The sequence below is a fragment of the Pristis pectinata genome, chromosome 4 (genome assembly GCF_009764475.1).
Source record: "Pristis pectinata isolate sPriPec2 chromosome 4, sPriPec2.1.pri, whole genome shotgun sequence".
Classification (NCBI taxonomy): Eukaryota; Metazoa; Chordata; class Chondrichthyes; order Rhinopristiformes; family Pristidae; genus Pristis; species Pristis pectinata.
In genome coordinates, this window is record NC_067408.1 from 87,673,048 (window position 1) to 87,699,963 (window position 26,916).

At 37.2% G+C, this 26,916-nt stretch overlaps 1 protein-coding gene across 1 annotated transcript in view; it reads right to left on the reverse strand.

The window, feature by feature from the left end:
• Window positions 1–2,313: 2,313 nt before the first annotated feature.
• med14 (mediator complex subunit 14) overlaps window positions 2,314–26,916 on the reverse strand; it is a 60,308-nt gene continuing 35,705 nt past the window's right edge. Inside the window, exons 17-31 of the mRNA XM_052014702.1 lie at window positions 26,574–26,734; window positions 22,965–23,111; window positions 22,785–22,876; window positions 22,439–22,591; window positions 18,484–18,753; window positions 17,763–17,900; window positions 17,242–17,350; window positions 14,951–15,082; window positions 13,920–14,099; window positions 12,262–12,497; window positions 11,755–11,934; window positions 9,606–9,713; window positions 8,664–8,789; window positions 5,298–5,487; window positions 2,314–3,917 (exon numbers count right to left, since the gene is read on the reverse strand). Of these exons, the coding sequence (XP_051870662.1) occupies window positions 3,844–3,917; window positions 5,298–5,487; window positions 8,664–8,789; window positions 9,606–9,713; window positions 11,755–11,934; window positions 12,262–12,497; window positions 13,920–14,099; window positions 14,951–15,082; window positions 17,242–17,350; window positions 17,763–17,900; window positions 18,484–18,753; window positions 22,439–22,591; window positions 22,785–22,876; window positions 22,965–23,111; window positions 26,574–26,734 (2,296 nt within the window). The 3' untranslated portion in view covers window positions 2,314–3,843. The remainder of the gene's footprint in view (window positions 3,918–5,297; window positions 5,488–8,663; window positions 8,790–9,605; window positions 9,714–11,754; window positions 11,935–12,261; window positions 12,498–13,919; window positions 14,100–14,950; window positions 15,083–17,241; window positions 17,351–17,762; window positions 17,901–18,483; window positions 18,754–22,438; window positions 22,592–22,784; window positions 22,877–22,964; window positions 23,112–26,573; window positions 26,735–26,916) is intronic.

Here is a 26,916-nt window from a genome sequence, read left to right on the forward strand (position 1 = left end):
TTCTTTTGTTTGTATGGATACATTTTTCTCTGCCACATCCGGCTGACCACCTTTTATTCTGCAATATTTTACCCTCGTTTTCTTTACTATTTGTACGTAGCTCATACAAATTCAATCGTCGAATTTGTAACGTTCACGCTTTTTGAAAGCCAGAACCCTGTAATAGGAGATATAATACTTTTCCAGGTGAAGGCGGGATGTGAGGGTGATAATGCATCTGCACACTCGGACAAGCGGCTCATTCTATTCTCCCAGTGCGTCAGAAACCATAGCCTTGGCTGTTATTATTAGTACGTTTGAAACTACAATCATAACATTTAAAGCCAACATTTTTCTGCTATATTTTCCTGATTACAAATATTTATCCAGTTTTACAAATTCAAATATGAAGTGGCCATATTCCATGGCAAGGAATTTCAAGTTGAGATAATCCTCTCCTGTGGAAGAAATTTCCTGATGTATGTTTAACTGAATGATACAACAGTAAAAGAACGAAACAATAATTATATTTAACTAATAAACACAATTAAATAAACTTACCCATTTCCTTACCAAAGTTTTTGCGATGGAGAACTACAATTCTCAAAGCACATTGTGTCTTAGGTCTGAATTTTACACAGCCAAGCCAATCATAGCAAGCCTTTCATTGAACAAGTAATTCAGTCTACAAGCATGTCATTTTCCAGCCTTCGGAGATATCGTGAGCTTCTGATGAGCATCCTACATTGTTTCCTTTACATAAATAGTACATGTCCAAAATGGTATTCCGAGCCACCCAAACCTTCTCCCTTTCAATTAGCCCTTTCCTTTTGGGCCCCTGTATTCTTTTTCTCTTGAATGGATCAAGTCTCCTGCAAGAAACCCCAGTTACAGATTTACTTACTTGTGTACGAGGATTAGAATTCTGATTCTTTGCACTTAAAAGGGTTATTCATTCTTATAATTCTTTAGGCATTGATTTGGCAGAAGTACAATTTAGCTTAAGTTTTTTTACTTAAACTACAGGACATATGAGATTTTCTCCTCTTGACTTTTATGGCTACATGGGTAAGCAGTTAGCCAAGCAGTTTAGGGAGTAAGGTGCTGGATAATTGGGAGTTCTGAATGAAGAATAATTCGTTCATTTAAGTAAATAAACATTCTTTCAGAGTACTATTCAGAAAATCATGCCATTATTAATTATCGGTGTTATAAATAGCTATTAAAAACTTAAAGCTGTTCTGAACCTAGGAGATCAGGGTTGGAAATGGAATAATAAACAGCTTAATCCAGGGAAAGAAGACAGTTATATTATTTATTTTTCTACTCTCACTATTGAAAGAAAGCATGTGTACTTGGACTTTTTCTCCCTGCACGTGGAAATAAACGATAGTTAGAAACTGTATTCCAATGTCAGGATTTGAAATGTTTATTCACCCTATCTCACCATTCCCATCCCACTTTAATTACATTGATGTTGCTTATGTTACCCTCTCCATATGACAGAGGTCCAACATTGAAACAAGGGCTTGCATTTGTATATTGCCTCAGGTAAATCCAAAGCATGTTAGAGTTAATGAAATATTTGAAATACTGTTGGAATATAGGTAATATGCAATAATTTGTGCAACACAGTTATAAAATTGTCAATTATGGTATGAAGGCAGATAGCAAATGAAACAAAGGATATTTGCCACTTTGATTAGCATGTAGAACTATTGTACAAAAAATGTAAAACACAGCAGTTTTAGAACAGAAACCGCTGTCAAAGTTCCATAAAATTTACTGAAGAAATTCCTTTGAAACAGATTTTCTCTGTTCATATATGCAAGATTTAGAAACAATTATTTTGGGCAGGGCAAAGTACAATGAAATCATTTTCCAAGTATCCATGTATAGATGTAACAATTCATTCATCTTTTAATAAATTCTAATCATATTCTTCACAAAGGATTTCAATTCCAATGCAGAATGTAAACATGTTCAATAATTTTAAGGAAAGGTGCTTTGCATTTTGAGTCGTGATGATCTGCTGCTGCCCTTGTTGATATCAGTGCCCATAATGAACTGAGCTTATTGCACCCTTGCACATGCCCACTCTCCTTGTGCTCCATATAAAATGATTTTTTTTTCAGCTGATTCCTTTCCACTGAAGCAGACAAGAATCAGCCACCCTTTCTACCCTTACTTCTCCCACCATCACCACCCCACCCACCCACCCACAACTATAATTGTTTCCATTCATTTGATTTGATATAAATCATAATAATGGAATTGATACATCCATTTCATTGATTTGATGCATCTTCTAACACTTTCAACTTAATCCCAAAACCAAACATACTTTCCTTGCACGTGTCTCTCCAGTGAGTCAGGTTTCTCAGTGACACTCTGGTTGTTTTGTGCACTGCACTTTTTTTTTGTCACATTTTATTGAAAGCACAGCAAATGTCTGGATATTCACATCCTCCTTCACAGTTCCAAAGACTTGCATGGACTTGTTTAAACTTGCTATTTAGATTTATGGCTCTCAATGTGATCTCCAACACAATGGAATAATCAAATGGTGCAGCACCAAACATATAACTGCTATCTTCCACTTTGATTTTCTGCCCAACACAGTTTTTGGAGTTCTGCATTTTCAATGAAAATCAGCATGAGTAAGAGCTACAGCACCTTATTTTACTGTTAAGCATTTTGCAGTTTCCTGTACCCAATATTGATTTTAATGCTTTACACGTTAATGATAAACCCCAGCTTGTCTAATGCATAACACTGATCACATTAATAGGTATGCTGATATTTTCTGGGAATTTGGGGTGGGAAGAGACAGATTGGTACTACTAACTATTGCTGCACACATTAAATCTGCTTTTTTCTTTGCTTACTCCACTGAGCCAGATTTTCACGTTTCCACTTCTACATGCCTTAATCTCCAAAAGTGAGACAGATGTAATGATAGTCAGAATGTGTATTTGAATGAAAGTTCATTCAAAGTTATATAGGAGACACAATACAAAACATTGTTAAAATTCCAATAATTCATTTAAAATTCATTATTAAACAAAATATGACTAAAAGTAAAACATTATTGGTACATAAACCTTAATAATATTAACACTATGTAACTGGTTTGAAGTTACTTTCTGTCATAAGGTTGTTGTAAATAAAAAGCAGCAAAAAACATAACTTCAAAAAAATTTAGACAAGGCAATGAATGGGGAGAATAAGGTGAAAACTAGTGTAATACATAACCAAATTTTGCCATTATACATAGCTGTTAAAACTAGAGAATATGATATTACAAGGAATGATTGTTTGATTTACTTGTTTATTAAATATTGTTTCTGAGTCAATATCAAAGGACCCAAATTTTCTGTAAAGATTTAAAGCAGTCATAATAAAATACAGCTCCATTAAAGTTTCACATTTTACATTACACCAACCATCAATATAACAAATAAGTATGAGGACAAATGAAACTTAAACTACTATGGCAGAACATATGAAAACTGACACATTTGTGTTCTCTAAAAAAAAAAATCATATCTTTGGGCATCATCATAACCTAAGCCTTTCCTTGTTAATATTACAACTATGGTTAATTCTAACTCAAACAGGAATTTTCCAGATTTTATATTTTTCTTGAAATGCAGTTTATAAAATACACTATATAACAGCAAGTATACAAACTGATGTATCTTTTGTTGGAAGAAGTGAATCCCTGAAGAATAAATCATGCTCTTAACTCATATTAGAGCACAATACTAAGAATCCTTAATTTTGTTTTGCATCACAAACTGTCCAAATAATTATGTTGCACAAAGTCTTCTCCATAAAACCATGAAAGCAGATTGTGGAGCATCATTGTCGACCCCCAGGGGGCAGTGTTAGGTTTGCCATCAATTCCCTCACGGCAGCATAGATTGTACAGTCACCTGCAAAAGTAATATTACAAACATTAGATAATGTACAAAGGAATGAGACAAGTGAACAGGTACAACAACATTGTTGACAAAGTTTATTTGATAATCTATTGAAATACACCCTTCAGCACACTGTCTACAGTTAATAAATCATGAGCAAAGCCAATAAAAATTTCTTATTAATTATACATTCTAAGAAACCAGAAGGGCAGGTCCCAATAAAATGAATTAACAGAGCAAAATGCAACTGCAGAATGACTCTCCCTCATCTGCACTGTTTTCCAATTTCACCAGTCTTTTGCATGTTCTACTTGTTTAGAGACGGGTGACCCCCCCCCAACCCCCGGCTCAAACAGATTGCATAGTTACAAATGTCAATTCTTTATATCGTTACACAAAATCAAAGGGATAGGAAACTGGTGACAAATGAGTAACTATTCATAAAGGGCCACTGCACAACAAAATGATTTCACAGCTTTTACCACAAGAGCCTCAGTCTGGGTTTTTGATCCAACCAGTATACAAATTAAGCTAAATTTTAAATGATTAAAACAATATAATTGTATTGCAATATTTAATCACTCTTTCCTGGGCTTCTCTGGCCAAATGGTTACATTTCCTCCATCCCAACAGAGCCTAATCCCAGCTTTATCCCATTACATGTAACAGTGAACAATACTCACATCACAATACTGCCAAGGCCTCTGGTCTAGCCATTGGCAATAGTTCCTTTACAGATTATACCTTAACCAGAGAATCTTGGCATTATCTGCCTAACAACTGCTAGTTATAGCTATTTCAGCACCAGAGCACAGCTTCTCATTCCAAGTCCATGCTTGGATCAGACAGCACAAAACGAACAGCCCTTACTTGGCAACAAGGCAACTTCTGGCTGATGGACAGGAAAAAATCACTGAATGATTGCCTTGAATAACAAAATAGAGACTTGAATATAGAGTATGTGATTAGTGGCAAAGAAGGTGCAAAACACTTGGAGGTAAATAAAGTCCTTCCAGTACTCAAAGTACCACCTGGGGAAAGCTGCACGAGACAAACAGCCCAGTGGAACAGCACCTGGACTTCAGGCTTTGGAAGTGAATCAACTCTCTTCTTGTCACCATTAAACATAGATAATTATACAGCTTGTACAGGAGAAAAGTGCAGCAACTACCTGGCCCTTATGGCTATGTAATGTTCAGGGAGGGCGAGAAAGAAATATCTAATGGGACAGATGTAACCAATATGTTGCATTACTGTTCTAAGCCAAAAATTGAGTTTCTCTTCAGTAACTGTCCAGTCATTTAATGCACTCAATAAATACCAGTTTCCTGCACATTGAAATTATTAGACTGAGAGAGTGACTTACAGAAAGGCTGCTTTTTTTTGGCTTACCCTGTGGTGGTTGGTGCACCTCTGAAAACCTCCTCAAAATGTTGCTAACCATCGAAGCAGCTGCTCCAGATGTATTCTGTGGTCTTGGAATATCAGCTTGCTGCGTTGCTCCTGTTGCCATATCGTAGACAATTGGCACGATAATGCTGATTGGTTCTTGTGGAACTGTTAGTCGTTGAGTGAGTTGCAGCTTTTGGGAGATAGTCGTGAAGGGAAAAAGAGGAAATACAAAAAAAAGTCAGATTTTGGTGTCACAAATACTGACGTGAACAACAAATTGAACTACAATTTTTCATCTGTTCCCAGTTCTAGATTTGTATTGAGCTTTTTTTTTATTAGGTTTTATGTGGCTATGTTCAGATGATATGGTTAGCTATCATTAGGTTGAAGTTGCTATATGAATTTGAACAAAAGCCAACTTCTGGTCTATGAAGATTGCAAATATTGACAGATCCCTCCAAATGAATTATACAAGAACTTTGCTATGCTGAGAACTACACACTATGGTGCATTCCAAGGAAGACCTTCTACTGAATAGGAATAGATGTGCAATTTATACTGGCAGTTATATAATGCTGACAATAGCATTGGTAGAAGAGACCACTGCAAAGTCTTTTTGGAGACAAAGTCCTGTCACCAAAGAAATCCTCTATTAAGTAGTGTGGGACTACAAATAGGCTAAATGGGGTAGACACAAACTGATGAAGTCCTGATGAGGGGTTTTCAACCTGAAGTACAAACTGTTTCTCTTTCCAGAGATGCTGCTTGACCTGCTGAGCACTTTTTGTTTATATTTTATACTTTGATCAGATCTCTAATCTTTAAATTAGGTAGCCGCAAGGCTGTGAACCATCAGCAGCATCCTTAATAATGGCAGGACCATCAAGTAAGTGTGAAAGACAAGGTTGAAACATTCACAACCACATTCATTCAGAAATGATGAATTGATGATCTATGGCAGCTTCCTCCTGTGAGTCCCACCATCACAGAAGCCAGTTGTCAAGCAGTTCGATTCACACTACATAGCATCAAGGAACAGCTGATGGTACTGGATACAGTAAAGGCTTTGGCTCCAGAACTAGCTGTGCAATTAGCCAAGGTATGCCAGTACATTGACATCATTGGCATCTGCCTGCAAATTACCCAGTTAGTTCCGATGAGCAGTTTTACAAAAAGCAAAACATATCCAATATGGCTAATAACTGTCCAATTAATCACTTTCATTCATCAGCAAAGTGATGGAAAGTATCACTGACAGTGCTATCAGTGGCACTTACACACCAAAAGCCTGCTTCTCATGCCCATTTTTGGTTACACCAGAATCAATCCATTCCAGACTTCATCACAGCCTTGGTCCAAACATCTGATGTGAGAATGACTGCCATTGACATCAAGGCAGCACTTGATTGAGTGTGGCATCAAGGAGCCCTGGTAAAAACTGGTCAATGGCATCAAAGGAAAAATACTTCAGTGGTGAGAGACATGCCACCACAATGGAAGATAGTTGTGGCTGAGGAAGGTCAATCATCCTAGACCATCACTGCAGGAGTTCCTCAGGGGCCAACTTCATCTTAGGCCCAACCATCTTCAGCTAGTTTATCAAGGACATTCCTCCCATCACAAGGACAGAAATGGGGATGTTCACTAAAGAGCGCACAATGTTTAATACTATTTGCAACTCAACAAAATAAAGCAGCCTGTGCCTTCATGTAGCAACAACCAGACAGCATTCAGGCATGGGCTGATAATGGGAAATTACATTCATGCTACAAAAAAGTGCTAGAACACAACCATCTCTAACAAAAGAGTCGAACCACCTACCCTTGAAACTCAATGACGTCACAAGTTTCCTGCCATTAATGTCCTGAAAATTACCATTGACCAGAAACTCAACTGGAGCAGCCACATGCTTACAACTGCAGGTTAGAGGCTAGGATATCCAGTGGCAAGTGACTCACCTCCTGAAAAAAACCAAAGCTTTGCCACCATCTACGAGGCACAAGTCAGGAGCATGACTGAAAACTCTCTATTTGCCTGGATGAGCGCAGCACCTTCTCAACTTTCAAGAAACTCAACATCATCCAGGACAAAAGCAGCTTGCTTGTTCGGTACCCCCACCTACCAACCTAAACATTCTGTCCACCCCATCAGCGCACAGCAGCTGTAGCATGTACCGTTCTAGAAAATGCACTGCAAATACTTACCAAGGCTACCTGCACCTCTTATCAGCAAGGCCAAGGCTGATGCACACCTATACATTCCCCTCCAAATTGCCCACCATCTTGATTTGGAAATATATCGCCAGACTTTCATCATCGCTCGGTCTAAATTATGGAAGTTGCTGACTAAAAGCACTGTGGGAATACGTTCACCAGAAGGGCTGTCGTGGTTCAAGGCAGCAGCCCAACATTATTTGTTCAAAGGCATTAAGGTATAAGCAATAAATGCCAAAAGCAGGCATTAAAATAAAACCGAAGCCATTCAGTCCTGGAAAGCTACATGTTGGACCATCGAGTCCAGGATGTTTACCTATCCTGGAAGTGTATTATCTAGCGATTGATAAGGAAGTGATGAATCACATTCAGACATGAGCATCACTCTTGGTAGTCTTTTGTGAAGTACAAATATCAGCATGTTCATCTAAATCTGTATGTGAAACATGGATACTTCATGGAAGATATATTCAAAAGCTTTCAAGGCTTCCTAACAAATTCTAAGTACCATATTCCTTGTTAAGTGGAAGGACATCATGGTCAGTAAATTAGTTGAACTGGTTGTCACTATCAACGTTGAAGTTTCAATTAATCAATGACAAATTCTGTTGAGCTGAGCAAGTGAGGACAGAAAATAAAAATTTGCTTTGGCAACCAAATGTTAAGGTGAAGCAGCAAAAACAAAATGGCATGTAACAAGGCCTTTATATGAATAAACTCAAGATTCACTTGAAGTGATATAAAAAAAATGGCCATTGTTTCATTGGCATGGTCACCAAGAGATAGTAATGGTGGGTCGAAAGGCTTTGGAGCTACAACAATATATCAATTAGAGACAGGACATGAGAATTAGCACTGAGACAGCAAAGAAAACAGAATTCCTCCGGGAAGATACACATTTGATGGCTCGAATATATAACATCCATCACCGGTTGGCTTGCTTAGTCATTAATGCACCTACCTATTGTGAAGTTAAGTTCCTTCTACCAACAATACCATTATCATTTTTGAATATACAGGACATACCATTTTAATATTTATGTTATTATGGCACCAAATCCAATATATTTTACATTTATGGAATTACATTCACATGACTTTAGACAGTGATTGTAACTCCATAAGGAATTGAAAATAAAGGTGCTCTACTTACAAAGAACAGCATCTTGGATTTTAGCACCACTGCAGGTGTTCCTGGAGGAGCAATTGGAGGAGCACTGGGAGGAATTGTCAAGCAGAACTGCACATTCCATCTTAGCTGGTTGGCTTGATCAGGAAACTTCATAGCAAAATAGAACATTATTTATTGAAGTACTAAATAAGAATGAGAATTATTTGGGTATGTTGATTTTTTCAGTGCAGTCTTCCATTTGAAGAAAATAAATACTTTTCAGTACCTATTTAAGTATTTTGTCAGTATAACGTGCAATCATACCATATTCAATATTTTCTTCTGAAATTAGTATTTTTAGTAAAGTTTTAAAAACATACTATCAAAACAATCATTTTGCAATATTCTCCTCATTAATTCTGCAGGTATAAAATTCTATACGACAAAGAATACACAATAAAAGAAACAAAGTTCGGCAATATTATTAATGCTGGCATGTCTCATTTAAAAATGTACTTAAATGAATAGTACAAAAATTAAGACAACAGTTTTAAGAGGTATCAAATTTGCACTCCACTTTATCCACTTCAGTTTTCATTTCTAACTTAACTGCCAATAAGTAATGTTAGAAATGGTGATAAAGCCAGGTACTAAGCAAATGCACCACCTTAAATCACTTAAAAAAAACAGCTATGCCATTAACTGAATGTTATGTACTTTTAAAAAAAAAGTGCTCTTACATAAATATTAAAATGGAGCACAAATAGCAGGAAGGAATTTCAAGCAGGGCAAGAAAGACTACAAGTACATATCCATAGTCTTAATATTCAGTTTCCAAAATCCTTTCATTCCAGGCAATACTAGTTCTAAAATCATAGACTGAAAAATATTATAATTAAGCCTAGGAAAAGAAAGTATCACAGAATATTGTGTTAATATTAGAATCTTATGAAGATCTTAAGATTCTGATACATCGTCACTTACCAGTTCTAGTTTCATGATGCGCACACAATCCCTCAGGATGTGTGTGGGAGCTCCCAGTAGCTTGGCAAAGGCATTTAGTGTATTGGCTTTAAATGGTGGACCAGCAACCTTACCAAACAGAAATAATAAACAATTACGTGACAGTAGTGCTTAGAAGGTGATATATATATATCTGAAAACGTGTTAATAACAGAAATAGCAGAGTATACACTTAATGTGATTTTCTTTAAGAGTTTAGTTCAATAAACCTAAAAGATTTTTTTTGTGGGAATAGAAGATTATTAACAGTCACCACTAATTATTTAACCAGCCTTTTCAAGGAATGCATAAAGTAACAGTATAATGACTTATTTTGATGGGGAAATAAATGTCATACAAGGATTCTTCTTATAACCGTAAATGATTTTCTAAAAAAAAACTCAAGATATGGTTCAGCTTCATACAGTCAACTTATTTATGAAAGCTCCTTGTGCTCTTCTATAAATGGCTAATGCAAGTGGACTGTCATGACAAAGCAGCTCAATTCAAAATTGATGAAGAGCCAGGGACACAACAATCTACTTAAAACTTATAATTTCACATCAGTCAGACACTTAGTTTATGCTTGTACCAAATTTATCTTTGAATTAGGACATTGAGATCTCATATTCCACTCTAGAGATTTGAGCACAAAAATCTAGGCTAATATTTCAGTGCAATACTGAGGAAGTGCTGTACCATGCAAGATGGTTCTCCTTCAGATGAGGCATTAACCAAGGCTCTGACCTTTCAAGTGGATTTAAAATATCCCATTCCATTATGGACAATATTTGCCCTTGTCTGGATATTATTACATTTGTTTGTGAGAGTTTGAGAGGTGCAAATTATCTGCCATATTTATTGTATTATTATAGTGGCAACACTTGAAAAGGCATGTATAAAATATTTTTGGAAGTGAAAAGCGCAATGAAATGCAAGTCTATCTTTTAACTACAAATGAATCAGTCAGTTACAGTGTTAACAGGAATGTTTTGAGCTATTTTTTTAACTCACTAAATAACCAATAAATAAGAGTTGCACAAATGAAACAGCGACTGATATTTCTCCATGTTATACCTTCTGTCACTGCAAACCCATTATAGAGTAGGTCAGTAGCAGCAGCCAACCTCCACACTGCAAACTTCACACCATGAGAAGAACAAAGGAAGTCTGACTTGTAGTTTTTAAAAAGTATTAAATGCTACATATATTTGGAGACACATGAGAACCTCTGATATGACTTCTTAGTTCTTAAGACTTTTGGTTTGGTAATACTCAATTTTTCTAATATTAATTGCACACAAAAAGCAACTTCTATTTATAAAATATTTTAAACAAGGAATTTAGAGAACATAATCCAACTAAAGTTTGTGCCATACCATTTGAATATACATTGGGGTAGTTGACCAAAAGCTTGGTCAAAGTAGTAAGTTATAAATTTTGTCTTGAAGGAAGAAGAAGAAACAAAAAGGTGAAGCAGCTCAGGGAAAGAATGACAAGTTTTACATGCTCGAAAGCTGATACCACAGCTATCAATAATAGAGCAAGAGTGTACAAGAGGTCAAAATTAGAAGAGTATTGATACCAAAAATAGGTTATAGGGCTAGAGGAGGATTATAGAGATAGGGAGGGGAGGAATCTAATAAAAAGGTAGAGAATTTTCAAATTGAGGGAGTATAAGTTAGGACATGTAGCAACAGAGATTTAGATGTCAAATTCACATAGAGTGAGGAAGACCAGCTGAAGAGTGCTGGAACAGTGAAATCCAGAGGTAACAAGACATGGATGAGAACTTCATGGATGGCCTCAGGCAGGAATAAGGTAACAGAGGTGGAAGTTTGAGTGCTGCAAATTATCTGCCATATTTTCTGTATTACTCTTGAAAAGGCACCTATAATTCTTCATTATGGTGTGAATTTAAGAGTCCAAGGTTCAACTCAAGCTCATGTGACCCCCTGTGGCAAACAGCCTGATTTATTTTGGACCAGAGAGCAGGTCACTATCAGTGCTTAGAAGACAGACACTGCTGGAAGTGAAGACAATGGCTTCTCAATATTTACACAAACAAATTTTCTGCTCACTCAGTACTGGATGTTGGACAAAAAAATATACCATTATAATAAAAACTTACTCTTGTTTCAAAGAACTTTTCTAAAACTTGTAGTTCTTCTTGCATCCATGGGTCCGCTGTTTCAGGTGTTACTTTGAACTGCAAAGTCTGATATGTCTGTGGGTTCAGTGCTACTCGACACTTCAGTGCTTCAGTCTTAAACATGATCACACCAGGTTCATTGGAGTTTATAAGCTGCAACTGAAATTAAAAACAAAGAAACATAAATTTCTTTTAAATAATCTGATTAACAAATCATAACTACACCTGCTGGAAATTAAATTCAGTCTTCTGGATATTTCAATTGTTGCAAGAATTATATTCTTCCAAATACACAGCAACATGTCCCCAATGGAAAGTTATAAGTAAATTTAGAAATCTGAAAAAAGAAAGTTAACTGAAGGAAATTTTAAAATACTTAAAATATGAACTGCTTTTTTCTCTTTTTTTTAAAAAAGAAAAAGACCTAATGGGCTAGCTTTAAATTTTAATTGTTGATTTCACCAGAGAACAAATTTTTCTTCTTACTGGTTCCTGTTGTATGATCCTCTGCAAGTGTCGCCTCATCATAACTGATCCTAAGAATCGCTCCAATGGGGAGCAAAGGTAACTTCCAGCCAGTCCTGGGACAAGACCTGGTGTTGGTGATGGACAAAGGAGAATGTGCAAGGCATTATGGGTTAAGATGGTAGGTATCGATGCAGCCCATGAACGCTGAGGTAATGTACGAGGAGGGGGCATGTTCGTCGGCATTATTTGAGTACCTAAAAAAAAGACAATATATTATGTTTACCTTAACTATTTTTGCAAAGGTGGTATTTTTACTTAATGTTGTTGAAAAGTATTTGACATGAACTACAAGTTGAACTCACTGACTTCTGGTTAGCCCCCGTTAATTGTGATCTGCTTTACTTCATAATCAATTTAGCATAATTCAAAATAAAAAGCAATATTTCAATCATATTAGAAAAAAAAATGTGGTAGCAGTATGAGACACACTCACTCCAACCTGCACCCTTCCAGACTAATTATCTTCTTCTGCCTAATTGTAGATTGACAGTGTTAAGTTTTATAACTATGGAGATTTTGATTATTTCTGATGTCCAGGTAAATTTATATTCCATATCTCGCTTGGTTTTAAAATACTTTGTTTCCATCATACTTTTGATATAAGAAAAAAATGCCATTTTTACACTCTGCAGTTTGGATTGGTCAGTAGGGGTGCTGTGGGTAGGTATCACGCTCGTGCTGCCTATCAAGCCCCAGGCCTATTGCTTTGTCTACACATGAAAACACTACATCATAAGGGCTCTAAATTTGGATTAAAAATAATTTTAAGCACTGTTTTCTTTAAAATATGGACAGATTTTATCCTGTATTACAACAATTTCTTGCCAATTACCAATCCTCTTCCAACATCACTGAGGATGATTCAAGTTGCAGATAGTATCATATACTATTAGTTCAGTGTATATTATAAGTGGCCATGTCAGCTATTCCAGTCCTCAAGTGTTTAAGACCTGGAGAGAGCAATTATCATAACGATATTAGGTTGCCAATATGCATCACCAAGACATTGAATCAGTTTTCCCACAAGTTTCATTGACATTTTGATAACTACATTGCAATAATGTATAAGATTTCAACTATCTTTTTCAGCATAGATGTACAAACATATCCAAAAAGTTCCATTTGGATTTTCAATACCAAAAAGGTCAAAAAAAGGACTGGAAATGCAGATATTACTACAACTTTCATACTCCTTACACAAATATATGACATACTTGCCATTTTCCCAAAGATGTTGATAAATTTAAAAGATATCTTCATGTACATTGAAACACACAGTGAAATGCATCTTTTGCGTAGAGTGTTCTGGGGGCAGCCCACAAGTGTCGCCGTGTTTCCGGTGCCAACATAGCATGCCCACAACTTCCTAACCCATACATCTTTGGGATGTGGGAGGAAACCAGAGCACCCGGGAGGAAACCCACGCAGACACGGGGAGAACATAAAAATTCCTTACAGACAACACCCTTTGAGAGAAGTGGCAGGCATGACAAATGTACAAAATGAAATTTAAATCTGCATTTCCATCCATTCAATTAATTAGCTAAAAGAATTCAACATTTTTCTGAGAAAACTGAACACCATTTGAAAATAAGGTAATAGATGTTAGAACTTGCTTGTTCCAGCTCTTGGGGAGTGAGATACATCAGGGATTGGGGAGTGCAAGGATGGATTTGCTGGAGACATTCCAGGAATGCGTGCTAAAGTTGATCCAGGTAACTGTGGAGATCCAGGCCAGTTTCCAGGACGCTGACTGGGTGACATCATTGAATAAGGTGAACTCGGATCAATTGTTCCTGAAGAATAAGTGAATCAGCACATAATAAACTCTCATTATTCCTTCACCAACTCTCTACAAGAAACTAATGAAAATATCTATGCCTAACCACGATCCAACTCACCTAAAAAAGTCTTGTGGAAATTTCTCAGATCTAAAAACAACGTATTCATGATGCAGAATATTTCTGAACTAAAATGTTCCAATGCCTAATCATTTGATGCATCTTAAGGTCCACAAAAAAAGGCTCAGCAATTCTTGAATTTTAATTTAGCTTAAAGTATTCCTACTCAAGGAAGTTGTAATTCTGCCCAATAATCATTCAATTTGTATCCTGTTTTACCACGTTGGTTGCATTTTCAAATACTGAAAAGTCCCAGTACATTGTGCACAATGCTTATTTACGAAGTGCAGGACCTGTGTTCGACCGACAGAGTTAGCTCTGGGCAAGAATCCAAGATCAAGCCAACATTTAAGAGATAGAGCCTTTCAACTATAAACTTCATAGCAGTGGTACTAATAAAATGATTAATAATGTCAATATATGAAGTATTCATTGACAGTTCTAATCTTTTTACAAAACAAACTTGTTTCTGTAAAATTAAAACCGTAGCAGCGCAAGATTACAGGACAAAATTAAAAGGCAAATTTCAATACGTCAACTTGAATAAGGAAAAACACCTGACACAAGTAATATCTGAATAGGAACTGTGGGAAACGAACCTATGCCTCTTTCAAAGTCTTCCAATATCTCTGACCATCAAATAATCACACATCTACCTATCTGAAGAAAGAAGCTTTCAGGCACCAACCCTTAAATGGGCAAAGCATGTATTAATTAATTTTAATCATCAAATTAGAAAAGCTCACCATGTGGACTTGCAAAGTTTGGTGTCGGTCCCATTGTAATTCCAAGGGAAGATGGAGATGGAGAGGGTGCAAATGATGCTGGTGAGGGTGCTCGAATTGCACCACTTGGGGAATTTGCTGGATGTAAATTCCCTGCACAAAGTATAAGTTTAATTTTGAATGCTGCTGGCAATCTACTACTTAGTTTGTATTTAGATGACTAAAGGAGCCATTAAGTAAACACCAAGATTACACCATTGCCAATTAATTAAAATGTGTTGAAAATTTAACATGCTTAAAACTCTAAACAAATTGAAATGCAACTCATTGAATAAAAGGTTAAGAAAGGTTAAAAACTATGTTCTCTTATCAAAAAAGGGGATATTATGAGCATTCCTTCTTTGATTTAGAAAAAATCCCACCTACAATTTCTTAAAATTGGAGGGAATCAGGAAATCTCAAGAGAGAGGAGCTGTGAGCAGGGTACAAAGGAGAGGCAAGCTGAAAAGTCCACTGGAGCGGGGGGACGGGGAGACCCATCAAAAAGTGAGAGGAAATTACCTGCTCTCTCTCTTCCCCTTTCTTGCCTTTCCTTCCATTTCCTTCTCTCCCTTTCCTTTAGGGCTTTTTTTTTCACCACACAAATTCATTGACGAGGACTAGGAGGGAGTGACCAAGCAATAATGGGGACGGATGAGGGACTTGTTTGTTCTTTCTCTCATACCTCTCCTTTCTCTCTTTATATCTCTTTCCCTCTCTCATTTTCCCACCTCCAACCTTCTGATCCAGTTTTATCTCTCACAGGTGCTTCTGCTGGCCCAAGGATCAAAAGGCAAGAGGAATGGGAGCTTATGTGCAACCTCTAATGCTGCAGGGCAGTCAGGTAGGTAAACATTGCTCCTGCTGTTAATGCAGCAGGAAAGAGGGGATGGGTCTGAGATCCAACACAGGCAGAGGGGAGGGAGATGGATGCCGATATCACCATAACCTTAACTCTGCATTCCCGTCCATGTGCTGTATCCTTTCACCCTCTTGCTTATCGTATTTACCTCTGCCTTAAAAACATGCAAGGATTCTGCTTTCACTGCCCTTTGAGGAAGAGAATTCCAAAGAGTCATGGCTCTCAAGAAATAAAATGCACCTCTGTCTTGAATGCGTGGCTCCTTATTTTTTAAAACAGTGGCCTCTAATTCTAGCTTGGCCCACAAAAGGAAGCATCTTCTCCACATCCACCATGTCAAGCCCCCAGAGGATCTTGGCCTAGTAAGCCTTCTCCAAACTGTTTCCATTGCTTTAACATTCTTAAATAAGGACCAAAACTGTCTACTCCAGATGTGGTCTCACCAATGCCCTATGTAACTGAACAATAACCTCCACGCTTATGTATTCCAGTTCCCCTAGTAATCAACTATAACAATCTGTTAACTTTCCTAATCACTTGTACCACCCACACACTAACCCTTTGCAAATAATGGATGAGGACATCCAGATCTAATGCGCTATTTTGCCTACCAAAAATGAACAATTGCACCTTTTCTCATATTATACTCCATATGCCAGATCTTTGCCCACTCACTTATCTATATTCTCTTTTGTAGCTTATTTATGGCCTCTTCACAACGATTTTCTACCCATCTTTGTCATAAAAACTTTAACAACTATCCCTTGTGCCTTTATCACAAATGGTAAAATGTTGAGGAGCCAACACCAATTCAGATGGCAAAGGACTTATTACATATTACCAACCAGATAAAGATCAATTTATGCCTTAGTCATTTCCTGTCAGTCAGCTAATCTTTTACAAAATGTTGCCTTCTACACCATGAGCTTTTATTTTCCACAATAACCTTGGAGCTGGCACTTTGTCAAATACCTTCTGAAATTTTATGTATAGTTCATCCACTGGATCCCCTTTATCCACAGCACATATTAATTTAAATATCAGAATATAATTCTGGGGAGTGATTTGAAATACTTACCTATGTTTCTTTGTTGCTCATTTCCACAAATTTAAATCTCGAATTCACCCAATCGACCAGAAAGAGAAAGAGCTGGCAAAATGTCTCCTGTGCAGTTGTCTTGGAACCTCTAGCTTGTTTTATGCATGGGGATTTTGTGGCTTATCTTAGGCATTGCATCTCTCAAGACTTCGCAAAATACGTGAAAATTTGGTGTAGTCATCATTGCCACGTAGCAATGCAAAATAATCATCTTCAACAGCAATTGGCCACATAACATAAATATTTTGCAGTTCATAAACAAGCTTCTGTATTTAGAATTATAACATGTGGTAAATTGTACTCATTACTTACCAGGTGATTGCGTAGGCAGTATTTGTTGTGATGGAGTCACTGTATTGTGGTAGGATGTAGGCGGTGATGTCAGAGGGTATGTAACTGTTGTACCAGATTTGGCAAAAGACTGGGGAAAAAAAACAATTGCATTCAGCTTCAAGACAAATAGGAGGTAAATCATTTTTGTATTAAATAAAGCTGGTTAAATCCAACAATTTTTCCTCTTTGTGGTACTGACTGGCCTATAATATTCCTAGTTTTTCATGCAACAGTAATAACAATAATAGCTTAAGAATAACTGCTCGATTAGGTACAAGGCGGCACATGTTACTTTCCCCATCCTCTTTCAAATATTAATACTGGGTCTGAACTAAAAATAGCAGCTCTACAGCCTTATATCGCTGATTAATTAATACAGATAGTCACAGTTCTCCTGCATAAGCTGTATTTGTTTTAACTGCTCCACATAGGGTGCAGGGGTATTTGAAATCATAATCATATCCAATGTATATAATCCATGACCCAAAATGCATTCAAACCTGCTGTGGCTGCGACTGAAGTTGAGACATTAATGATTCAATCATGTCTCCACCAATAGGAGATGGTGGGTTGTCATCTTCATTCACTGATCGTCTACGTGCATCTTGGGTACTGTCTACAAACATGTTCAAAAAGGTCTGGAAGATGATCAAAATTTAAATAATTAATTCTTGTATATTGCACTGTACACTGCAACAGATCATAAGGAATTCTCATAAATATATTAAGATTTATGCACACAAGAGTGTATCATAACAGGGTTGCTCATTGCCTGGCATGTTCTTTTTTCCAATGCTGCATTATTGTTTTAAAAAAGTTCTATCTGGATCAATTCATAATTGATGAAATATCCAGAATTCCTAGATCATACATGTGGCACAGCGGTTTGCTGCCCAGCTTGCCTACAACAAACAAATTTTTGTGTTACAGACTGGTTGATTTTTTTTTAAATGTTTACTTTTTATAAATGAATGTAATGAAAATAATTCAAATTAATTCAGTATTTTTAGCACATACAAGTGCTACATTCAGGATTTAGTACAAACAAAATAGATAGCAAGTTTGTATCTTTTAGAGAATGAATTGCTTCACTTTCACTATATAGTTGCACAGTGTTGATAGGAATAAAATGACATTACACAAGGTGTAATGTAACTCCATGAAATACTTTTAAACATTACTACTGTTTAATTCTCTTTAGCAAACTGATCAATGACAGACCTTTAAGCCTGGAGCTGGATGGAATCCTTCTACGATCTTACTGTTGTCAAAAAGACTGTAGGCACCATCACGGATAGCTACCACACCACGACTTCGACAGTATATGTCAATACAGTACATATTACGGAAGGCAAGTCTGATGTGTGTGGGTGACTGCGGTAGTATTGAAAAACACTGATAGACTGTATTTGTTCGATGTGTAAGTCCCAACATTGGCACTGTTGGGAGTTTATTGATGGCATTGAGTGGTGCTTGTGTATCATACAATATCTGTGGGGAAAAAATAAAGATTGTTTTTATTCCACACATTTCAAACAGAATATGAATTGCTTACTTGCACAGAAAGACACAACACAGTATTTTGTTCAACGTCTGCACTTCTGCAATTCAGTGATCCTGGGGTCAATTCATTAGCTGAGCCAGGTGAGCTGAATTCTCGTGGTGACCCTGACACAATAATTGCCTCAGCTACAAGTCCATGAAAAATTGGTAGTTGTAGCCAGAGTTCCTCAAATCTCCATGATTTAATAAAACCATGTCCAATTCTCTACTCAACTGCACTTTCTCACACAAAGAGCCATATCTCTTGATTCCCGGAATGTCTCAAGCATCCACAGCCTATTGGAGAATACTTGGAATAAAGCCATTTTGAATTAAGAGAGAAGAAAATAAATCCCATTATTGATTGCCATCTCATAATCTATGATGGTCATATGCACAATGGTTGCTGACAGTGACTAGTTAGCATTTACAGTTCAACATCATGGACTGCATTAAAAGGCAACTGGCATGGCAGACTCATATTCTGAAGGGAAATTTGAACCTTTGCAAAATGAAGGAGGTTGGCAAAATTGATGAGAAGAACATTTCAAAACACAGATGTATTTCATACTGCCACATGTGCAAACAAAAAAAAATTCAGATTTATATTTCCTACCTCAATAGTTACATGGTATGAATGCAATCATGTGAAGTAGGACATGTATGCCACTAATAACTTGCCCATGTCGTAAATTAAAATCAAATTATTATTAACCTGGTTCAATTATAACTGAATATGGTATTAAATTCCTATATTTATTTTGTGGCTCCTTTCTTCTCTCTATTACTCTGCTGCTACCCACTCACTCTAATGTAGAATTACTCATTACATAATTCTGTTTATTTTAAATAGCTGAATTGTGAGGCGCTTCATGAGATTAAACAGACTTCAAGAGTACATCTACACTACCTAATTCTTGCGAACAATTATTAAATTATCAGGAATAGACTGGATGTGGAAGCCAGATTAGAGCAGCTCATCACCTTCCTTCTTCACTGCAACTCAAGTTCACAATACATAAGTAACAAGTGAAATTATTTCGGCACCATACTCTAAAATGCAGTTTGGTCTTGTGATCTTCACTACCTTGTATAAATGTTGGTCTGAATTAATTTGATAGGAAAAGAAAGGAGGATTGATATATTCAGAGTTATTAAGCTCCAGATAATCCAATGCAGAAGAGAAAAAAATATGGATAGATGAAGTGAATGTGTCGATTAACTTGTACTTAAGGCAGCATATGTGGAAAGAGAAACAGAGTTAACGACTGGGGTCAAAGACCCTTTAACAAGCAGAGATACTCTTCTGACATTCTGTTATTTACGTAGATTTCAGAAAACATTCAATAATAGGTAGCTAAAATCCATGGAATTATTGATCCAGTTAAGAAATTAGCAACATGGCTGGAGACAAAGTATAGACGTTGGGCAGAAACTCTAATTGGCAGGATGTGACATGGTGTCCTGTAGAGATCTCATAATGAGCAATTAGATATTGGGATTCAGAGCCACACCTCCAGGTTTGATGATGACAAAATAGTAGGGGGCATTGTAATACACTGATGATGGATGTACTAAATTAGAAAGACATAATAGCAGATTGAATAACAAAACTGCTGAAAATGGATTTCAACATAATGAGAGATTGTCCACTTATTTGTCAAAATGGTCAAAAACTAATGGAAGTTCAAAGAAACATAGGATTTCATACACATTGATTCTTGAAAAGTTATGAACAGCAGTAAAAAAAAGTCTTCTTCTGGCTCAGATTCAAGTTTGTGGAATTGCTTCAGAGTTGACTACAAAAATCCAGAATGCATTCCAACTGCACTGCCCAATATTTACCAATCAATTAACATCATAAAAACACATTATTGGGTTATTCTCATGTGCTGTTTTTGAAAGCTTTCTGCATGGAGACTGGCTGTGCTTCCTGCATGATAAAAGTACTTCATTGGCAGCACAGCACCAAGATGTACCAAGGTCATGAAATAGTGCTACTAAATGCAAATCATTATTTTGTTCCTTAATGGAATTCTGGCCTTCATAGAGAGATTTACATTAAAAGGTGGAAATTATGTTGCAGGTATCAAAGCCATAGTTATACCACACATGGATTACACACACATTACAACACAGTATGACTATACTTTAAAAGTGTTGATACATGGACTCTGGTCACAGATGAATGAACCATAAATGATAAACAGGTCTTCTTTACTAAGCCTGTAATGAACTAAACAGATACAAGTGTCTCTTACTGACTGTGTTCAGTCCGGGGCACCATATTTTGATTAAGGATATATTAGCTCCATATAGGGGCAGAGAGCATTTACCAGAAAGGTACTTGGATGCAAAGGACCAACCTCAAAAAGAAAATGCAGAAACTTAAATTCTCTGAAAGTTTGAAATGTTAAAAGGTGAACTCGTGAGCCGATTATTTTTGCTGTTTGGTAATTCCATATATATTTCTCAACCCAAGGTATAAAAAAAAAGATACAAGGCATAGTTGGGTGTATAGGGTTAAAATGCAAATCAGCCCAAATTTCATTGGATGGATGAACAGGATTAATGTGCTTAATGGTCCACTCCTGTTTCCACATTTCCGTCAATGATGAGGAAATATGCAATGGCTGATGTTTCACAGTGATGTTTTTGAGAAATATAACACATTAGAAAGATAACTCCATTTTAATCCCACGAAAATGAGATAGATTTATTACCAGAGTAGCTAACTTGAAAACCAACAGAAAGAACTCTTGTGACAAAGTAGCAAATTTGTCTTAACAAAAAAAAATCATTAAGTGCTACTGACTATAAATGACAGGCTTTCACAAGGCTTGTTGTTTTACTATCGGATGGGTTTCAACGATATTCCTGAATAATAGTACCTGATAGTCATTTCTGTAAATGCTAATTAATGCCAAGGTCAGGAACGTTCCCAATAAATGTCTCAAGCATCCTGAAAGGTACGATCAGATTATTTAATTTTCCTTGCTTGCTCTCTTCGATGAACAGGCATATTATCACAGAAATTACCAATGATCTGCTGCTCAGCCTAATCCAACAAGAAGTACTTGATTCAATGCAAACACAGAGCATATCTCTGCATAACAGGAAATAAAAACTAATTGCTTTTTGATGTGAAGTTTGTACAGAGTCAACACTAGTAATCAGTAACAATTCTCTGGATGAAAGTGCAACAGTTAAAGGTTGCACAAAAATGTTAACATTTCTTTTTCCCTCTTGTTGCACATAATTCAGGAGCTAAGGGAAGCAGGCATGGAACAACTGCCAATGAGTCAAAAGATCCTGTAACAACATTAGATTACCTCTGACAATGAAACCTTCAGGCCTTTCCCACAATGGAATTTACATTATTCCAAAACAAAATCACGCAGAATCCTATTACTTTGTATCCTGCCTTTAGTGCCAATTATTAAAAGATTATTGGCTAGCACTAGAACCACTCAGCTCCCATTGTTTTACACAGTTCATGCTAACTGATTAACATTTAACTACTAATAATAGCTAAATTTACAGTTTCACGTGTTCTACAATAAAATTCCTCACCCATAAAACAGGAAGCATATGTCAGCAAGATTTCATAAAAATATATAAATGATGCAGGTACCTGTAGTAACTGTACAACATTTGGTGATTTGTTGAACATCTCCTGAAGCTGATGGAGAATGATGTTGTGGCAGTTACTGCAGCCAGAATTTGGACCTACTGTTCCTAATGATATGTGGAATTTCTGGTGAGTGGGATTCCACTGGATAGTTATCTGAAATGCAAAAAAAAGCAATATCTTTTGTTTTTAAATTACACTATTTACCATTTTTGTTCTTTAAATATAAAATTCAGTGTTTGCATATGATTTACAGATGGTGTTAAATGTTGACATAATAGTGGTCTATTGCAAATTTACCAGATTATAACAAAAACAGACAAAATAAAATGAAGTTGACTGTACTTACCGAGCTGCCCTTTGTGGCTCCATAGCAAATGATAAGCTTACGGTAATTATAGACACGTATCTCTGAGAAGTGATTAAGGTGAGATGGTATTTCTAAAAGATGAATTGTTAGGAAGATTATTTCTCATTTCACTGTTGCTGTAATTTCACATGAATAAAAATTTGAAATTATGGCAAGTACCTGGCAAGGAACGTGCAAAGTCTAGAACACAATCATAGAGCTTGGCTATGCTATTCCACTCATTTAGGAATGCCTCAACCACCTTGCGACCTCCAACGGGTTCTGATAATAAGCTTTCATATGTCAGATAAACATGACGCGTTGACCCTAGAGACAAATGAAATCATTACACTGGGAGTTAATTAATTTTTTTTTCAATCAACAAATGCCAAATATTCACGTCAGCTGTGACAAACCTTATACGTGACATCATGCATATGGCGATTGAACATATTAGCACCTTATGTTTCTCAGATTAACACATATTGGGAACTGAATAATTTAACATCTATAAAGACACCTTTCAATATTTGATTCCCAAAATAGATATTTGTATCTACTATTTGTTGCTGTGCAAAATCTAACTCCAGACTTAGAATACAAGGACAAGATACACAATACATTAATGATGCGTACCTAAGTTAGCTTTATGACAAAATGTTTTTGCCTCTCATCAGATAATAAATTTGTGAAATACAGTTTGGGTATTCTAATATATTGAATCCAGAGAGTCTCCCTTCACTCTGGGGTCTGCTTGGTTCTCTGGATTCAAGGCACAAATATTTAATAATTGCTGATTGGTGCACAACAAAATATCTACTATGCTGTGATGCTGCAGAATTAGTGTGAATTCATCCCAATTTTTTTCTTCAACTAATACTGCTCCACATCTTTAATTTGGCTTCTAAAAGACTCAGTGATTACCAAACTAACTATACTGAATCATTATTCACTTTATTTTAATGTACTTGATTGACAAAAAAAAAGTTCCATATTTAATAAGTATTGTACATTACTCATGAACCAAGTAACCAATATTCATCTATGTTTGGACACCTTTTGGCCAAGTAATCACACAGTCTTAGAGCAAAACATTTCTCACATTTTTGCAAGATATCCAGGACATTCGAGGTAGAATGGTTTTGGTTTGGTTTGGTTAGGTTAGATTTTTCAAATGCAACTGAGTCCATTTTACACTTTGAAGTGAATAAAAATAGCTCTCTGCAAGGTGATAAGTAAGTTGAAATCAAAACAACTGCAGATGCTGGAAATCTAAAATAAAAACAGAAAGTGCTAGAAATACTCAGCAGATCAAGCTGTAGCTGTGGGAGGAGAAATAGAGCTGAAGTTTCAGGTTGAAGATCCTTCATCAGGAAGGAGACAAAAAGCTCATTATAGAGCGAGGATGGGGGGATATCTCTGCTGGGTAAAACTGGGGTGACCATGGGCATGAGCTGTAAACAAAGTTGTCTGATCAATGAGTGAAGGCAGCAGTTAGTGAGTGAGAACATAGACAAGAGAATATGGGAGTCAAGAAATGCAGAGCAAGAAGACATGTCCAGCGATCATTTGATTTCTCCAGTGTAGCAGAGACCACATTGTAAATAGTAAATGTAGTACACTAGATTGGAAGAAATACAAGTGAATCTCAGTCTCAGACACCTCCCTTCGGATCATGACTTCGTCATCAAATGCAAGGCCATGGTCATCCAGTCATGGACCTCATTCCCTTGCGAGATCTTCCCCCCACAGCCTCCAGCCTTAAAGTGCCCCAGCCCAGCACAGCCCGCTTCTATCTCCTGCCCAAAATCCATAAGCAAGACTGCCCAGGCAGACCCATTGCTTCAACCTCCTCATGCCCCACCGAACTTATTTCTTCCAGTCTTGAATCTATTTCTCATCTGGTCCAGTCCCTTTCCATTTATCTCTGTTACATCTCTGATGCCCTCTGCCACTTTGACTGTTTCAAATGCCCTGGTCCCAACAGGCTTATTTTACCATGGATGTACAATTCCTTTACACCTCCATCCACATCAGGATGGTCTGCGGCCCCTCTGTTTCTTCCTGGAGCAAAGACCCAATCAGTTCCCCTCCACCAACACACTCATTTGTCTTGCTGACCTTGGGCTCATGCTGAACAACTTATCCTTCAACTCCACTCACTTTCTCCAGGTCAAAGAGACAGGTTGGGCCACTTACCCAAACTATGCCTGTTTTTGTTTCAGTCCTACCCAGGCCCACTCTCTAAACCTTCTTCCTAATACATAGATGACTGCATTAGTAATGCCTCCTGTACTCATCTTCACATGGTCAATCTCTGACTCGTCCCTTCCATTTCTGGATCTGTTTTCATCTCAGGAGATAGGCCAGCTACTAACATCCATTACAAGCTTCTCGACTACTCTTCGTCCCACCCTGCCTCCTGCAAGGTCTCTATTCCATTTTCCCAGTTCCTCCATTTCCATTGTTATTGCTCTGATGAAGAACCTTTCCATACAGATGCCTCTGAAATGTCTTCCTTCATCCTGAATCATGGTGCCCCCTGTACTATTGTTAACAAAGCCCTTGACTGCATCTCATCCATTTCCCGCACCTCTGCTCTCACCCCATTTCCTTTGGAACAGAACAAGGATGGAGTTCCCCTGGCCCTCACTGTCTACCACACCAGCCTCTACATTCAACAGATTATTCTCCACAATTTCCACAACCTTCAGAGATATTGCACCACCAGACACATCTTCCCCTTTCAGTATGTCGCAGGGACCATTCCCTTTGCAACTCCCTCATTCGCTCTTCTGTTTTTACCAACCACCTGACTCCTTACAGCACTTTCCCTTGTGACCGCAGGCGATGCAACACTTGCCCATTCACCTCTCCCCTTTCCACCCTCCAGGAACCCAAACAGTCTTTCCAGGTGAAAGCAGTGATTCATTTGCTTTTCTTCCAACCTAGTGTGTTGCATTCAGTGTTCACAGTGTGGTCTCTCCTACATGGGAGAAGCCAAACACAGAGTGGGTGATTGCTTTGCGGAGCACTAGAGTTCAGTGTGCAGGGACAACCATGAGCTTCCAGTTGCCTTTCACTTTAATTCAACATCTCACTCCCACTCTGACCTATCAGTCTGTGGCCTCCTGTACTGTTAGAATGAGGCCCAATGCATGCTTGGGTATAGCACCTCATCTTCCATCTGGGAACACTGCAGCCTTCTGGACTTAACAGTGAAATCTGCAACTTCAGGTAAATTGACTTCTGTCTGCAAAACGTCTATGGTATTGTCTCAGCTCATTTCTTTCCCCCCACCTACCCTCCCTAACTTATTTTCCTCTGGGATTGGAGGAAGTGCTCAGTTTGACCTGCAGGTTATGTCTTCGTGCTCCAAATTTCACAACTCCCACATTCTTTTGTCTATGTTCTCATACTCTAACTCCTTCCATTCACACATTAACCAGATAACCTTGTTTACAGCTTATCTCCATGGCCACCCCAGATTTACCCTGTCAGAGAGATCCCCCTCCCTGCAGCATAACAAACTTCTTTTGTTTGCTTCCCAGTTCTGATTAAGGATCTTCAACCTGAAACATAGATCTATTTCTCTTCCTACAGATCTGGCTTGACCTGCTGAGTATTTCCAGCATTCTCTGTTTTTAATGATAAATAAATTACTTGTTTCCATGAGGTAATATAAACCTCTCAATTCAAAAGAGTAAACTTTGAGAAAATCAAAGCAAAATTGAATGGTTTTGGAAATAGCATAGATAATGCCAACAAGAGGACTGAAAAGTAACTAACCTTGCTCTTTGGCTGAAGTACTGTTAAGAGGGCAATTAGCAAACACCAATTCTGCCACCCATGTCCGATTATTTCTTCCTTGCAATCGGAAAGTACAATCCAACAAAGATCGGTCTAAGGCCTTCTGCGTCTCTTCACTGACGCTTGTACATATAGGAATCCTTGGAAACACAAAAATCCACTTAACTGCTTTTTGCTACCACTAGATAAAGAAATGGCAGTAGTCTAAGACAGTGCAACTTTATGGAACAAGTTGGGAAATTAAGGACAGAAGTTAAAGGTGTGCAAATTTGATCAGTCTGTGGAAAAAACATTTTACTCATTATTTATTATAGTGTGAAAT